The sequence below is a fragment of the Coptis chinensis genome, chromosome 7, assembly GCF_015680905.1.
Source record: "Coptis chinensis isolate HL-2020 chromosome 7, ASM1568090v1, whole genome shotgun sequence".
In the NCBI taxonomy this organism is placed as follows: Eukaryota; Viridiplantae; Streptophyta; class Magnoliopsida; order Ranunculales; family Ranunculaceae; genus Coptis; species Coptis chinensis.
In genome coordinates, this window is record NC_141462.1 from 22,129,989 (window position 1) to 22,146,039 (window position 16,051).

The 16,051-nt window shown below is 37.6% G+C and overlaps 1 protein-coding gene across 13 annotated transcripts; it reads left to right on the forward strand.

Annotated features, from left to right (window-relative positions):
• The first annotated feature begins 11,340 nt into the window (after positions 1-11,340).
• LOC147486623 (uncharacterized) lies at positions 11,341-15,178 on the forward strand. 13 transcript variants are annotated; one of them, XM_086572666.1, is made up of 8 exons: positions 11,341-11,497; positions 11,663-12,464; positions 12,634-12,750; positions 12,882-13,108; positions 13,199-13,262; positions 13,400-13,505; positions 14,420-14,643; positions 14,843-15,178. In XM_086572666.1, the coding sequence occupies exons 3-6, from the start codon at positions 12,738-12,740 to the stop codon at positions 13,402-13,404; spliced, it is 309 nt and encodes a 102-aa protein (XP_086428792.1). In that variant the 5' UTR covers positions 11,341-11,497; positions 11,663-12,464; positions 12,634-12,737; the 3' UTR covers positions 13,405-13,505; positions 14,420-14,643; positions 14,843-15,178. The 13 variants fall into 13 exon arrangements, with proteins under 13 accessions (XP_086428792.1, XP_086428793.1, XP_086428794.1 ...); XM_086572667.1 differs by having other exon boundaries at positions 14,443-14,643; XM_086572668.1 differs by having other exon boundaries at positions 14,487-14,643.
• The last annotated feature ends 873 nt before the right edge of the window (positions 15,179-16,051 follow it).

Sequence of the window (16,051 nt, forward strand, 5' to 3'; positions counted from 1 at the left end):
TTGTGCCTTAGATTGTTTGGGAAGACGATTGGGGCCACGACTTCTTGTGCAAGGACAACTTCTCCAACAACAACGCCTTCTTCAACAACAACAGCAGCAACAACATCAATCTTTAGCTTCACATTTTCATCTCTTACATGTAAGTAGAACTTGTACTTTCTTCATATTGCCTAGTTTGTTAAAATAGTGTTTGGTGTATTGCTATTAGTAATAATGTAATATCAATAGGCATCTGTATTACAATTATGGTGTATTGTTTATAAAAAGTGTTATTATTTGGTGATAATGGTTCTTATTCTAAATGGGGCTGTGGAGACACATAGTGATTGCATTTGTGTATGAATTAGATTCGAATTTTAGTTTGGAGTTGCAACAAAAGATAGCAATTGAATGGTGTTTAGCAATGGATGCTCCTATGGGTTCAGATACAGATGGATCAAGTATAATCATTAGTTCCTCTGTTAAAAGTTCTTGGGGTGTGAGTGTGTGACCCTTGAAAGTTCGTGTGTCAATTGTATGATTTGTATCCTATTCAAGTTTGGTATCCATACTTTTGTTTTCTAAACCGTTATATTATGCATTTTAAATTATGTTTGCTCCTTCCTACATCAGTCTTCATTACAACATTTGGAGAAATGCATCAGGATTAAGTAACAACAAATGAACAAAGTCTTGGTTTGGAAACACATTTAATTGGGTCCCCATTTAATTCTCCTTCCATTTAATCATTTGGTCATCCTTTAATCTGACCACTTTTTCAAAAAACTGGTTAAGGCTGTGTTTATAAACATTGATTTATTCAAGAAGTTATTAGAAACTTCCGATTTGTTGTGTTCTGGTCCTAAACCAATTTACTGCACTGGTTGCTTGACCATTTCAAAGTTTTCTCTGTTAACATAACCCTGCTATCACCATGTCTTACCAAGCCTTATAATAGAGTTAGAATACCCCAACAACAGAAGGCCCTAAGGGATCCATGTTATTGAGTGGGCTTGATATGATTAAGATCTAGCTATTTGTTTGAGTTTTCCTTATCAATATTAAGTGAGGAGGCATGAGATGTGAATTTATCATGAGTACTATTTTGATTTCCCCCTGAGTTTGTTAATTCCCTCAAGTACGGGAAGTTTGCTTACAATCTCTACAACCACACCTTGCTTCATTTTGGTCAAGTAATTATCATATCAAAATACTTTTATTTATTTATTTATTTTTCCAATTTACTTATTATTTATTTATTTGGGTATTTTGTAGCAATGCCTCGAACAAAGAATGTGAATGTGAAGAATGTAGCAAAAAGTGTTTTCACGGGTGCTAAGAAGTTGTTAGGTGGGGGGAGTAGTAGTTCGGGTTGCGAGGAGCCTGAGAAAAAGAGAGAAAGGGCAACAACCACCTCGGCATCGGTCCGTAGAAGGGATCGGAAAGTGGATGATCCCAGTAATGTAGTAAGTGGTGTAGAGTTAGGAAATCAAAAGAAAAGAAAGCGGACAGTTTTGAGTGATGTAAATGTAGATATAGATGTAGATTTAGATTTAGATGAAGATGTAGATGTAGATGACGTAAAGATGGATTGTGGGAAGAGTGTAGCTGTAGGTGATGGTGAAGAAGATGATAGTGAAGAAGATGACAAAGAGGGTGTTGATGATGTAGAAGAGGACAATGATGAGGAGGAGGAGGACGCGGAGGATGAGGAGGAGGAGGAGGAGGAGGAAGATGACAAGGAAGTCCCTGTACCTGTACCTCTAGTGAATATTGTGAAAAAGTCCAACAATGACTTGGAGTTCCAGAGAGGTGTTTATGGAGGTGGCCCTCGTGTGTCACATCTGTTGTACGACTATGCGGTGCACATGGCTCGCGATGTTTGGGAGGGGCATGTAATATTATCATATAGTGTCTATTAGTATTTAAATTTTGTATTACAAAACCTTGTGCATACATTAATACTGAGTTTTGTTGTTTCAGGCGGAGCGAGGGGTGTTGAAGTGCCATGGGAACCTAAACAAGTTGGTACAATGGGATATCATCAGAGAGTGTTCAGACTGTTCTAATTTTCACGTGGAGCTTCAAAGGACCAGCTTATGTGCTCTGGTCTTAGGTGTATACATGCATCAGGATCCTGTGTTGGTCTCTGCGTTTGTGGAGAGGTGGCATCCAGAGACCAACACGTTTCATATGCCATGGGGCGAGATGACAATCATGTTGGACGATGCTTCCCAACTCTTAGGAGTTCCGATCAGATGCAAAGCAGTGACTGGGGACACTAATTTGACCCTAGAATAGACAAAAAGACTCCTCCACAAAGATCTTGGCATACCCATGGATAAGATAGATGCGGAGATGAAAGCCAATAAGTTAATTTCTAAAGTTAGGATGCATTTCTTGATGAAGCAGTTTGTTGGGAAGGTAATGGATGAAAATTTATGTGATGAAAATGGGGTTGTTATGAAGAAGGCATCAACCCAAAAAAAGTTGTAGTTTGCTGTGAGAGCTTATCTCTTATTTTTCTTTGGATGTACCGCCTTCACCGACATGTCCGAAAGGCTAGGTTCCGTTTGTTATCCGAGGCTGCCAAATTTGTCGAGATCGAGACTTCTGGCGTGGGGTGCAGCCTTTACCGGGCTTACTTGTCAGGGGTCTTGGGACTGCCACAAGTGCCAAGGTGAAGGGTGTTTCGGGGCTATTTCACTCTCCTACGTGTGTATTAGTTTTTTGTTTTTCTTTTCAATGTCAATTTTATCTATCTATTACAATATTAACTGGGTGTCTATATTAATCTAGGCATGGATTTATGAGTACTTCCCGGTGTTTAGGCCATTCCCAAACGAGGACTATCAGTTGAGCATGTCGTGTGCTCATAGGTACTCAGTTACTCAGTCTTTTTATGCTAGCACAACAGCTGCATTGAAGCATACCCGAGCTACCATTGATAATATGACTTGTACCAATATAAGCATTTTTGTATGTAAATAGTTTTATTTATTAATTGATATTATTAGTATGTGGTTAATGATTAATTTCCTCGATCATATGCTATTTGACAGGTTGAATGGTATCCCTATGCTGAAGTTCGAGCTACACAGCCGGTGGATGAAATAGTATTTTTTGAGGGATTTATATGCTTTCTTGATAATGTCGAGCAGTACAATGTTTCGAGGGTTGTGCGTCAGTTGGGTCATATGCAGTTTGTACCCTCAGATCCCCCAAGACCAAAGACCTCGACGCGAACTACTTCCGGACGCGGGTACAATGTGAAATTTAATATTGTGTCTTCCTACTGGAGTAAATGGCAGAATCACTTGATACAACTTGAACATCGAGGACCCATTCCGTCTTATCCATGGGAGTGTGTTAGTAGATACATGAGTTGGTACGAAAACAATAGTCATATTCAAATGATAAACCCTGATCATCTTAATCACTACTCTCTACAGAGTCTTCCATATCATAATCTGGTGAGTTAATACCTTACAATGTACGTTTTTTTTTTTGGTATTTTATAAATGTATATACTAATGTATTTTTTCGTTTTAATTTTGACAGCACCCCATCGTTGATGAAATTTCTCGCTTGCTCAATCAAGGCCTGCAATTGGGTGGGACTGTGATTCCAGACAATGCATGGAACGAGTTCATGGAGGCATACAATTTGACCCGGTGCAAGTTCATTGATGAATGATATTGTTAAGGAGCATAGGTGAAGAACTTCAAAATTTTCAAGTTAGAAGGCATCTCAGTTTTCTATCCCTTCTAATTTTGTTGGTTAGTTGGATTTAGCAATGTTGAGTTTGGTTAGTTCACTTGACAAACTTTTGTTTTGCTGGAGCTTTGTTGGAAGATAAAGGCAGTCTTGTTGGAAGATAGAGCTTTGTTGCTGGAGCTTTGTTTTGCTTGAGCTTTGTTGCACTAAACTTCAGTTTATAGAGGCAGTCTTTTGATGAATGTTTATTTAGATCCTTGGTCTGTCTTGTCTAGTGTTTATGTAGAACCTTCTGGGATATTGTAATGAATTAAATTCTAATTTGGTTGGCAAGTCTTTCTGGGGCAGTGTCTTGAAATTTAATGTGTTTTCTGCTTGGTTTTTTCCATTTGAAACCAGATTTCATTTGCTAGGTTTATTTGTATTGCAACAGATGTGAAATTTGTGCCATGGTAAAGCCCGTTAGATGGATGATCTTGATTCTTGAAGAAGTATGAATGACTTCGAATTCTAACTGCTAAGAATTCTAACTGCTCAAAAATGGTTTGCATTCTCAGATTCTCTTTCAGTGCTCAAGTGATTAGTCTGGAAGGCACAAATCATAACTTCATAAGAGAGCTGCCTGATGTGGAACATTTTCCAATAGGTCGCCAAGATTTTTGAGGGATTATAGTTACAGTCATAATGCTTGTGACTTCCAACCCAACCATGCGTTCCAACTTTGATTGAAATCATACTCCCTGAAAACACCTACTATGTTGAAATCACTCTCAAGATAAATTGCCAAAACACGAAACATTTAATGACTTGGTATGTTTTTTTGCCTCTTAACCGGTGTGGCCACACCATTTGGACTAAGTCCCAAACGGTGTGGCCACACCGGTCAAGAGGCAAAAAAACAGGCCAAGTCATTTTTATCCAAGTTCAAATCCCAAACGACATGGCCACACCGTTTGGGACCTAGTCCAAACGGTGTGGCCATGTCGTTTGGGACTAGGTCCAAACGGTGTGGCCACACCAGTCAAGAGGCAAAAAAACACACCAAGTCATTTTTATCCAAGTTCAAATCCCAAACGACATGGCCACACCGTTTGGGACTTAGTCCAAATGGTGTGGCCACACCGGTTAAGAGGCCAAAACACAGAACTTCAGAAAACAGAACTGTTACAGGCTTCAGGTAACAAAAGATATTTACGACCAAAGAACACGAGACTAATGACATGGAATAAAGATATCCATGAAAAGTCATTTTTTCCAAGTTCAAATCCCAAAAGACATGGACACACCATTGAACATCCAAACCATCCAAATCAAACAAACATACATCCATACAATTAATTCGACCAAAAAATACCATCAAATTTAAGAAAATTGTATCAAAAACCAAATTACAATTCCAACCACATGAACATTAATTACATAGACTTATTCCTAGTCAACATCTATTATTGGTATTTTGGACCCATCATTAGTGTGCTCATCTTCCAATACTAAATTGGGAATGTTTAATGTTGTAAATTGCGCTTGTCTTGCTTGTAATATAGTATCCCAACTATCTGCAATTAAGTGTCGAGCTCTACGCCATCTTCGCATCGGTTTTGGAACTGAAAAATCATCAACAAGTTCAACATGGACAAAATGACATCCCTGTACGTAAGCGGTACCCAACACTTTCTTTACTCTCTCAGGATTTGCTTGGGTTCTCAGTGGCAAGATAAGATGGCAGTATATATTTTCTAAATGTATGAGGACGACATTAAATCCCGAAGCAAATAGATATCCAACAAAGGGCATGGCCATCCACTTATTATAGGGTGCCCAACCACATGCATGAGAAATTGCCTCACTGTGAGTGTACAATGCAGAGTTAAAAAATGAGATATTATATGAAGCTCATCGGTCTCGGTTTACAATTCATCCTAGAGGAACGAAGATGTACCAAGACTTGAAGAGGACCTTTTGGTGCGAAGGAATGAAAAGAGATGTAGGAGAATATATTTCTCAGTGTTTAACTTGTCAGCAGGTTAAGATAGAACATCAGAGGCCTTCTGGATTATAGCAGCCATTAGAGATACCAATGTGGAAATGGGAGCACATTTCTATGGATTTCATTGATGGCTTGCCTAAGTCTCGGAGAGGGAATGAATCTATTTGGGTTATTGTTGATCGTTTAACGAAGTCTGCACATTTCATTCCTATTGACGTGCGTAGAAATACAGATAAGTTAGTTTCCTTGTATATTCGGGAAGTGGTCAGGTTACATGGGATTCCAGTGAGTATTGTTTTAGATCGAGATCCTTTATTCACTTTCGAGTTTTGGAAGAGTTTTCAGCGTGCTATGGGTACTAGTTTGGCAATGAGTACTGCTTATCATCCTTAGACAGATGGATAGACAGAGAGGGTGAATCAGATATTAGAAGATATGTTACGGTCTTATGTAATGGATTTTGGTGGAGGATGGGAGGAGCATTTACCTTTGGTGGAGTTTGCATATAATAACAGTTTCCAGTCGAGCATCGGTATGGCACCCTTTGAGGCTTTGTATGGGCGCCCATGTCGATCACCTGCTTGTTGGGCAGATGTGGGAGATCGAGTATTACTTGGGCCTGAGATAGTGAGAGAGACATCTGAACATATTAAAGTCATTAGAGAAAGGATTAAGACAGCACAGAGTAGGCAGAAAAGTTATGCAGATTTGAAGAGGAAACGGGTTGAGTTTTCTGTAGGCGACTTTGTGTTTTTGAAGGTTTCCCCTATGAGTGGAGTTATGAGGTTTGGCATGAAAGGAAAGTTGAGTCCACGATATATTGGACCATATGAGATACTAGCCTCCGTTGATAATTTGGCGTACCGTCTTGCTTTGCAGCCTAACTTAGCGATGATTCATGATGTCTTCCACGTGTCTATGCTACGGAAATGTGTGAAAGATCCTACAGAGGTTGTTCAGCCAGCAGAGCTAGAGTTGAACGATTTTAACTTTTACAGTGAGGCCTATCACGATAGTACATAGGGATGTGAAGCACCTTAGGAGGAGGATTGTAAAATTGGTAAAAGTGCAGTGGAATGAAAGGGAAAATGATGTGACTTGGGAACTTGAAGATAAGATAAGACAGATGCATCTTGAGCTCTTCTCTGACACTCTACCTTGAATCTCGGGACGAGATCCTTTTAAAGTGTATATATTATAACACCCCATCTTTTTATTTTGTTTTCCTAGTAAAATAATAATAATAATAATAATAAAAATAATAATGATAATAGATAAAGCAAAAGATATGATAACTATCAGCTTAGGGATAAAAGTCCTGTAAGTAAAAAGATAAGTTTTAACCTTTATTTTCGGGGAGGTTTTAAAAACATAAAAAAAAGGAGTATTCTCATGTAGAGTTTTTGAGGGAAAAACACAGTGAGAGTTTTAGAAAAAAAAAAATGGAGTTTTACTAAAAGAAGAAAAGGTTTTGAACAAGGAAGATCGTCTTTTTCGCGCGACAATTGACTTCGGTCTTTCGGGGTTGTTCCGCTTTTGGAAAGCTGTTCGGTTTATAAACTATGAGTAAATATATTATGTTTTGATAAAGTTCTCATTGTTTACTGTAAATTGCATGAGGATGAAACCAATATGATTTTACTGTTCATATACTGTTGTATGAGTCTGATTTAGATTGTATACTTTTTAGTGTTAGCTACGTATACAATTATGAATAACCCGTCTGTCTCGGGAAAAAACTTAAAACGAGGGGTTTTAGAATCGATGATGGTTGCTGTAAAAACAGTGGTCGACTTATGCATTGGCTACGCGCTTTCGCGTTTTCGCCAAAGGACCAAATTTTCATGGATTGTTATACTGTTGTGGTGTGGGTTGTTTGTTTTGATTTGGTTGATGTCGGGGTTTTAGAATCGTTGATTGGGTGTGTTGTTAAAGCTTTGGAGGAGCAGTAATGGCGTCCAAACAAAAACCCAAATCGTCATGATTTTGTTGTGGTTGAATAATTTGTTTTGTTGGTTTTTGTCGTGAGGTTAGATTGTAGTTTTGATTGTTGATTGTTAAAGTGGTGTTTGGTTTGATTGGGTGCTGGAAAGTGTGAGGGGAAGCTTTTACAGAGCATTAATGGCGTCGATTTGAGTTTTCACAGTATAAGGGAATCACGATTGGTTGGTATAGACATATAAGGGTTTTCTCAAGGAACCCAACCACTGGGTTCAATAGTGGTGGCGAGTGATGGCCGGTGGTGGCTGCTGTGGTGGTGGAGGCACTGTGAGGGGAAGAAGATGACCAGCGATTCTATTTTGTTGTTAGGCTTGGGCCGAACCATTCCTATTGTGGGTGGGGTACAACCAACTCATCTTGTTGAATGGCCGGTGGTGGCTAGAGGTGGAGGAGAGTGTGAGGAAGAAAAAGGTGAACAGTGAATTTCGATTTGGGCTTGGGCCAAATCGTGGGTGGGCTTATGTGTTTTAAAATTTTAGATTTTCATTTTGGACTTAAGTTTAGACTTTGGGCCTTAGGCTTTGGGCTTTTGGGTTAGAGGAGTTTAGGTCCGGTTTGATGGCGTTGACCATCGGGTATTTGGTTATTTGTTGTTGACCATTGGTAGGTTGACTTTGACTGTTGACTAGGGTTAACTTTGACCAGTTGACTCAGTTTGACTTTTAACTCGGATTATGATTCGGTCTATTAGGATAGGTCTAGGGCTATTAGCGTGCTTGGCTTTAGGCTAAGACCTTTATATATACGTGTGTACGTGTATTAACTACTATATGATATTTCAATTTTATATACGATGCTATGACACTTAGACATCTATATAATTAATAACGCGTAAAAAAAAAAATACAAGAAACAAGATACTCCTTCGTTTTCTGAAATAATATATGCAATAAAGTTCAATAATGCGTAAACTAATTTACCACACCCTTTTAGAACTCTCCACGCCTCAAGTTTTGGAAATGAGTTTTATGACTGATGATGTCATATGTTAGGTGGGCATTTATTGAATGTGCCATAAATGGCCCGTTAGCGTTATAAATGGGTATTCATTGAATGTGCCATGAATGACCCAGGTATTCATTGAATGTGTCATGAATGACCCGATTGTTTAGACTGCCCAAGAGAGGAACTAAGGTATTCGCCTTGCGGGTTAGTTGTATTCCTTTAGTGTACAGGAATGTAGGGTTGGGTATTCCTTGAATGTGGCGGGAATGACCCAGTGCATTTATTGAATGTGCCATGAATGGCCCGTTAGTGATATGATAGGTATTCCTTGAATGTGGCGGGAATGACCTGAGTTTTTGTGCCCGAAGAGGCTGTAAAATATATGTATGAAAGCCTAGAGATGGCTATGATATTGTGGTATTCGGTGGAAGAGAGGCACACATAAATGTGTGATTTGGCAAATGTGTGGAGTGCAAATCGTGGAGTAGGTACTAAAGGGTGGGTGTATAAGAAAAGTAATTGATTAAGTTATAAGAGAAATTGATTTGATTATGCGAGTATGTTTGGGCTTACATTTGAATATCTATAGGATATCTACATATGTTATATAAAAATTTTAACTTTCTTTTCCAGGAGGGTAGGACTTAATAATATTTTGTATAAGGACGCAGTCCTACCTTTATATAGCAGTGGATATCGGTAAGTTTTAATTCAATTACGTAGTTATTAAAACAAGCTATTATAAAGAGTTAATAAGATGGGAGTCTTGCTTGGGAAGAAACTATGCCGGTTGAAATGACGGAACTACCTGTCTTTCAATCTGAGAATGAGTATATTATGATATATTTAAAGTGTTAGTTGGATAAGTAAAGATTGAAAATATTTATATGTAGTTAGTCTACTCATACTAGCAAATTTCATTTTGCTGACCCATGTTTGCTTTGTTTTGGCAACGTGGGTGTATTCTTGGGAACATAGGTGGAAGGCAGTGGAACTGCGGCATGTGATTTGGATTCTTGCCTGGAGCAGTCCGTTAGTTCTTTTATTAGGTATGATTCTTATTGGAAGGATGTAATAACGTAGGTTACTTTTTAACATGACATGAGAACATGGTAGTGAGGAATTTTATTCAGAGAGTTTGTTTGATGCTTTATTTGGACGGAAGATAGTTTAATAAAGTGATGGTGTAAACTTCTGGGGTTTATTTATTTTCAAGTGGTTTCTTTTATGATGTGGGTTTTAGGTTTTGACATGTGTTGTATCTACCCCGTCATAGCCTGGGTTTTTAGACAATTGAACCGAGTGATGTTTGAGATATTTATATTTCAAATATTCACTTTGTAATTGTTTAGAAATTTGGGCTGTGACACAAACGGTGTGGCCAAGTCGTTTGGGACTTAGTCCAAATGGTGTGGCCACACCGGTCAAGAGGCCAAAAACAGAACTTCATATTTTTCAAAGTTCAAATCCCAAACGACATGGCCACACCGTAGTCCAAACGGTGTGACCACACCGGTAAGTTAATTTTTTATAAGTCCAAATCTCAAACGACATGGCCACATCGTTTTGGACTCACCCAGACGATATAACCAGACCGTTTGGTGTGCAATATGAATGACCTAGTCGGGTCGTTTAAGCCTTCAATTTTCTCTTTTAGTCACATCACTGTACACATGAATAATTATTACATGTATAATTACTACATGCATAATTACTAAATGCATAATTACGTTTAATTTAGATTTACCTTATTCTTATTAAATTTATCATCATCTATTCTTCTATTTTCTTTATTTTGAACTTGTTCTATATTTTCTTCTTGAATAGGGTCACTTGGAACTTGTTCTACATTTTCTTCTTGAATGGGGTCATGATGCATTATATTTTTTTCTTCATCTTCATGTTCTAAAATGGGGTTGGGCTCTTCCATTAGTGTTTAGTGTTAGTGTTAGGGTTTAAGGGTTTAAAATTTTTGATGGTGGAAGGGAAGAGAAAAGAATAGAAGAAAAGAGCTGAAAATGTTGCAACAAGTCAAATTCATTCTGGTTTGGGAGGTGCCCAACACAAAACAATTTTTGGAGTGAATGACACATTTGTAATAATTGTTTTTTGTTTTTGGGGTCTGCCCAATACGATATGGGGTCGGCAGTAACAAACACCTTTGATTAAAGCAGTTTCTCCCCCAAAACAAAGTCTCGGGTCGGGTCGCGACAATCAGGGCCCAAAATATTGCCGAGATATCCGATATCTCGCCGATATATCTCGGTAAATTGGTACACCGATATCGATTTTTCCGAGATATATCCACCGAATATTGAACCCCTTTTTTTCCGAGATATATCGGAATTTCCGATATGAAAGTTTATATCGCCGAGATAATCGATATTTCCGAGATAATCGATATATATCGGTTGACTTTTGACCAATTGTTAATAATTTAATATTGAAATTTTCGAAATATCCTATATATCCGAGATATATCGGCGAGAGATCCGAGATATCCGAGATATATCGGTGAGATATCCGATATTTTAGAAACTTTGGACTGGTCACCAAAAGAACCGAGATATCCGATATATCCGATATATCTGATATATCTCGGTTTTTTAGTACACCGATATATTAACCGATATTGAAATTTTGGGCCTTGGCGACAATTTACTAAAGGCGCGTTGTGTGGTGTGTAAAGTAATTTTTTTGAGTAGAGATAATTGTGAGGAGACAGCGAATTGAATACGTGTGAGTTGATGGAGTTTCCTTTTTGAGAGTAGTGATTTGGATTTCTATAAATTATATTTATTAGGGAGCAAAGAGAGACGAAAGATAGAATTAGTAATTTGAGACGTCGAAGTGAGTCGGTCACAGCAGGTATATAGTTTGAATGTGCTTTTGCCCAAATTTGTATAATAATATAATAATAGGTTAGATTCAGACCTTAAAATCCCTTACTTTTTCTTCTTTCCCTTTTTTCAAAATCAGGAACTCTGAGAAGCTTGTTTAGTTCAAACTCTTGTTTTTTTCGGGTGTTTGCAGGAGGAGGAGGTAACCTTGTTGCTACAATGCCAATCAATAAGAGGAAGAGGGCACGTAAGTAGTTGCTTCCAAAGAGAGCAGATGACCTGGTAATAATAAGAGCTACTAATGTCCGTGATTGCTCTCCCGAGGAACAATTTAGTGCAATGGCAATTGATATTAAGACAAGCATTGCATGTAACCCAGACTTCCGTGATTGGGCTGCAGGACTCTCTGAGGATCTTGTCGACGACATTTTTGAACGACTACCTGTTGTCTCCACCCTCTTCATGGGTGCTTCATGTGTATCATAGAGGCACATCATTGCAGAGGAGAAGAAGAAGAAGAAATTTTTGGGTTACCGTGGCTTATAACACCCAGTTTTTCTTATTTACTAGTACAATAATAATAATAATCTTATATATAAAAATTTTATATATAAAACGGATACCAGATTTCCCAATTAGTTCCCGTATTTCCGGTTTTATGCCAAAATTTTAAATGGAAATGGTACGGAAAGTTAGACAGTCACTTATTTTTTGTTCTTCATTGGAAGGGTATATTGGGAAAAATGAAGTGACGAAATTATAAACTGAATAATAACCCGAAACAGACGCACCGTTTCGAGTACTTTACCAGTTTATCTACAGTATAAAAATTAACGCTAAGAAAAAAAAACCTCTTCTTTCTCCGGCAAAATAACGAAACTCTATCACTTATTTTTTTCAAATTCGTTAATTTCTTATTTTATTCTCACCATTTAGACCCTGTTTTCAGATTTGGCTAAAAAGATACGATGTTCCATGGCGATCTTCACAAACAGGTTTGATTGCATTTTCTTCCCGTCTCGTTCTCTTATGCTTCTTCCTTATTTTTCTTCCACATAACTTTTAATTGTTTGAAAAAATGTCTGAATAACTTTATGTTTAGTTACACTTGAATTTTGCTACTATTAGATTGTTTTGAGGCTTTCGTATTTTTGTCAAACACAGGTCGCATGAAGAACCGTTTTTGTGTCTTTTGTGTAGTTGGGTTTCACTGCAATTGGTTTGAAGAAGGTGTTGTGCTTGCTGTTTGAAGAAGGTGTTGTGTCCTAATGAAATTTTTAGGTATGTGGCTGAGGACTCTTACAAGGGTGGAGTAGTTGTTCAAGTAACTAGATGGCTTATTGTGAAGGATAATGTGAAAAGGAATAATGTGAAAAGGAAGTTTGTTCAATCATTTTTCCTGGCCCTACAAGACAAAGGCTACTTTGTTCTTAATGATATTTTTAGGTATGTGGATGAGTATGAAACAGTGGAGTTCGATGCAGTTGCCATTGCAGTTAATGGTGTCACTGAAGTATCCACTGTGGAAGTTGAGGTTGTCGAGGCCCCTGTTCATTCAGGTCAAGATGAAGTTCTTCCAGTCACCGAGCCGGCTTCAACAGTTCCGGAAGATACTCCAAAGAAGTCTTATACTTCAGTCGTGAGCTTATTAATTTCTGTTACTTTTGCTGATAAGTTCCTCTTTTTAATCACTTGAATGTAAGTTATTTGATTTAAATGATTGATGCAGGTTAAAGTTATGAAGGAAACAACTCCTGTCCATGTGCCTACGAATGCTAGAAAGGTAGCAGCAGGTACTGGAAAGATTATTTCAGCTGTTATTCTGTAAACAAGTAATCATATCTTATAGTTTTAGTACGCCACTATAATGTTTTGTGCATACAAGTTCTTTTTTTTAATCATATTGTTATTTCGTTTCATATGATGCGAGGATGACATTGCTGGACTGGTGGAACACCCGTTATAGATGGCCTTATCCCATGGTAAAATTCTGGCTCATTTATAGCATGCGGTTCCTGATTATTCTGGCTCCACAGGTTAGTGCGTTGGATATACACCCAAAATGATATTTGACTGCTATTAATAACTGTCATAACTGGATGATCTAGATTTATGGTTGCTTTCTACGCCACACATACATTTACAAGTTTCAAAGTGACTGGTACACCGTTGGGAGAACCCAATAGCCCCGATTTCGGAGTAAATGGCTATTTCTAAATAAAAGTATAATACATTATAGGTATTATTAAATGCAGTCACTGATAATGATAAACAAACCGTTGCATGGTCTCTTACGAGTTACGATTTGTGATATTTGTTTAAGATGAAAATATGATTGGACCATTGAATGTTCCTCTAGAGAACTTCTTTCACTTGGGATTTCGAAACCCAAATTATTTTAGATTGTTTTTCTCTTTAATGGGTACAACACATAAGGTGTTTGCAGTTAGCTAGCTAAAAAATAGTAATGAAAAAGTTTTAGACAATTGTGAGGAGTGTCTAATAAGTTTCATGGTTCCTCTTACATAAACCAATGCCATGTTGCTCATATGCATGATTGTACATATTTGTCGATGTTTGGTGAACCTGCATACTAGAGTACGTAATGGAAAGGCATGTTTGTGGTTATATCCTTTTTAAGTTATTAGCATTGTTTTATTGAATAGTGGTTAAATTTTTGTTTAAGAATCGGAGGATAAAATTTGAGGATGTATATGCTCTTCAACTGTAGCTTTTGGTTTCAATCCACATGTTGCTTCTTTTTCCATACATGCTAAATTATTTCCCAAACTATGGTTTATCAGCAGCTGAACTACTTGCCCATGCGGCAATTCAATTGCTACTGCAGCTGTCAGACCCAGTTCTCATTTATAGAAAGATATATGAATTGTTTTTATCAGGCACTGATTTATTAATGGTTTGCTATGAGTTATACTGATATAAATAATAGGCCTTTTCTCACTTCCTTTGGAGATTCAAAGCGGGATGAATTGGAATGATACTTAAGTGTCTCGCAGCATGCATGTAGCAAGGCCAATTTGAGTGAGGAACTTTTTTCATTTAAGGTTCGACATGTGGTGGTGGAACAATTTAGATGCCACCTAAGTTTATTTCAGCTTTTGAATGTGGTGGTGGAGCAATATACATTACACTGAAGTTGATCTGCAAGTACAGGTTAGTAAATGTGCTATGCAAGATGTGCCAATAGAGCTATACTATTTTGTTTTTGGATTAGATTTATGCATTTTCCCTTCGATCTTTGGACTGCTCCCTTTTGCAATTCAAGTGAGTATAGTTCTATTGGCCCATCATCTGACCAGTTCTCTTGATATTCTCCACGTGCTTACCTCTTTCTTTTTCATGTCATGGCTAGAAAGAGACCTTAGCGATTTTACCACAAATCCATGCTAGAAGATCTATGGAAGATTTTAAAACCTGTAGTAAGAATATCAAGTGCTTCAGAGGATTTATAATCCTGGCCTCCGAAATCAATTAGGAGCAAGAAGACAGACAGACTCAGAAACAGTCACAATGCATTTAGAGTGGGACCAAGTTTTGTCGAGTGCTTAGTTGGCTCCTTTGAAGAGGTCGCTAATGATTTCAATACTGCATAAGGTGTATTAAGGATAATAACTGAGTTTGCGATCTATCAAAGATTGTTTGCATTTCATCTTTTAATCAATAAGAAAGTACATTTGCACCAATATAAGCAATGTCACTATCCATATGATTCTACCAGGATAGAATTATATTACAACTAAAAAATTGTCCAAACTAACAGTAGCAATGTCATTACATGTCTTCAATCCATTCACTGTGACCATGTACAAGTTCAGATGTAGGACTTATCATCTTTCAGCAGCTCACCTCCTATTAAAACAAGAAAATGTGTACTTCAATTTCAAAGAGGAAAAAAACTGATGAAGCTAATTCTAACCAAGAGAGTAGGGGATGAACAAAAGAATCAAGCTCAGTTACCTCAGAGTCTCAGACACATGACCATAACATTGTTAGGGTTGACCAGTTTTCCCATAAAAAAAATTCAGTATAAACATCTCGAATTCAGTCCTTTCAGCGACTAGCAATTCAATTTCTTCAAGATGTAGTAGTTTACGCATTGATTCTTTCTTAAGTATTGAAAGAATCGAGCACAAGTATTGAATATGCCAGGATCTAGGACAAACTTCTTCTGACTGGTGTTTATAAAATGTTGGCACTACAGTCACATTCCAATTGACTAGCTAGGTGCCTTTCAAATAATCAAATGATCCCCTGGGAGCTTTGACCAATCAGGCATCACATGGAATGTCAAATTGTCAGTCAGTTTCATTACTGGGTTGTAACTCAGGCTTGTAGGTATCCCCTAATTGAAGTAAGTATATACTTTACGTTTACCCCTCTGAGCAGATTTTCACGAAACCCTATGTGAAAATCAACCCGATTGATAATTCTAGACCTAGAGTCATAAATTACACAAGAATTTGCCTCATGGCACAAAAGTTAAATAGTATTAAAGTCGAATTAAAGCAGAATTTTAGAAAAGTTCGTTTGTGAAAAATGTACAATTAAAGTACTGGACACA

Bases quoted from the DNA above. Each gene is read 5' to 3' on its own strand.
- LOC147486623 (XM_086572656.1), top strand. The intron at 13,109-13,198 runs GTGAGCTTATTA...TGATTGATGCAG, and splicing joins AGAAGTCTTATACTTCAGTC to GTTAAAGTTATGAAGGAAAC.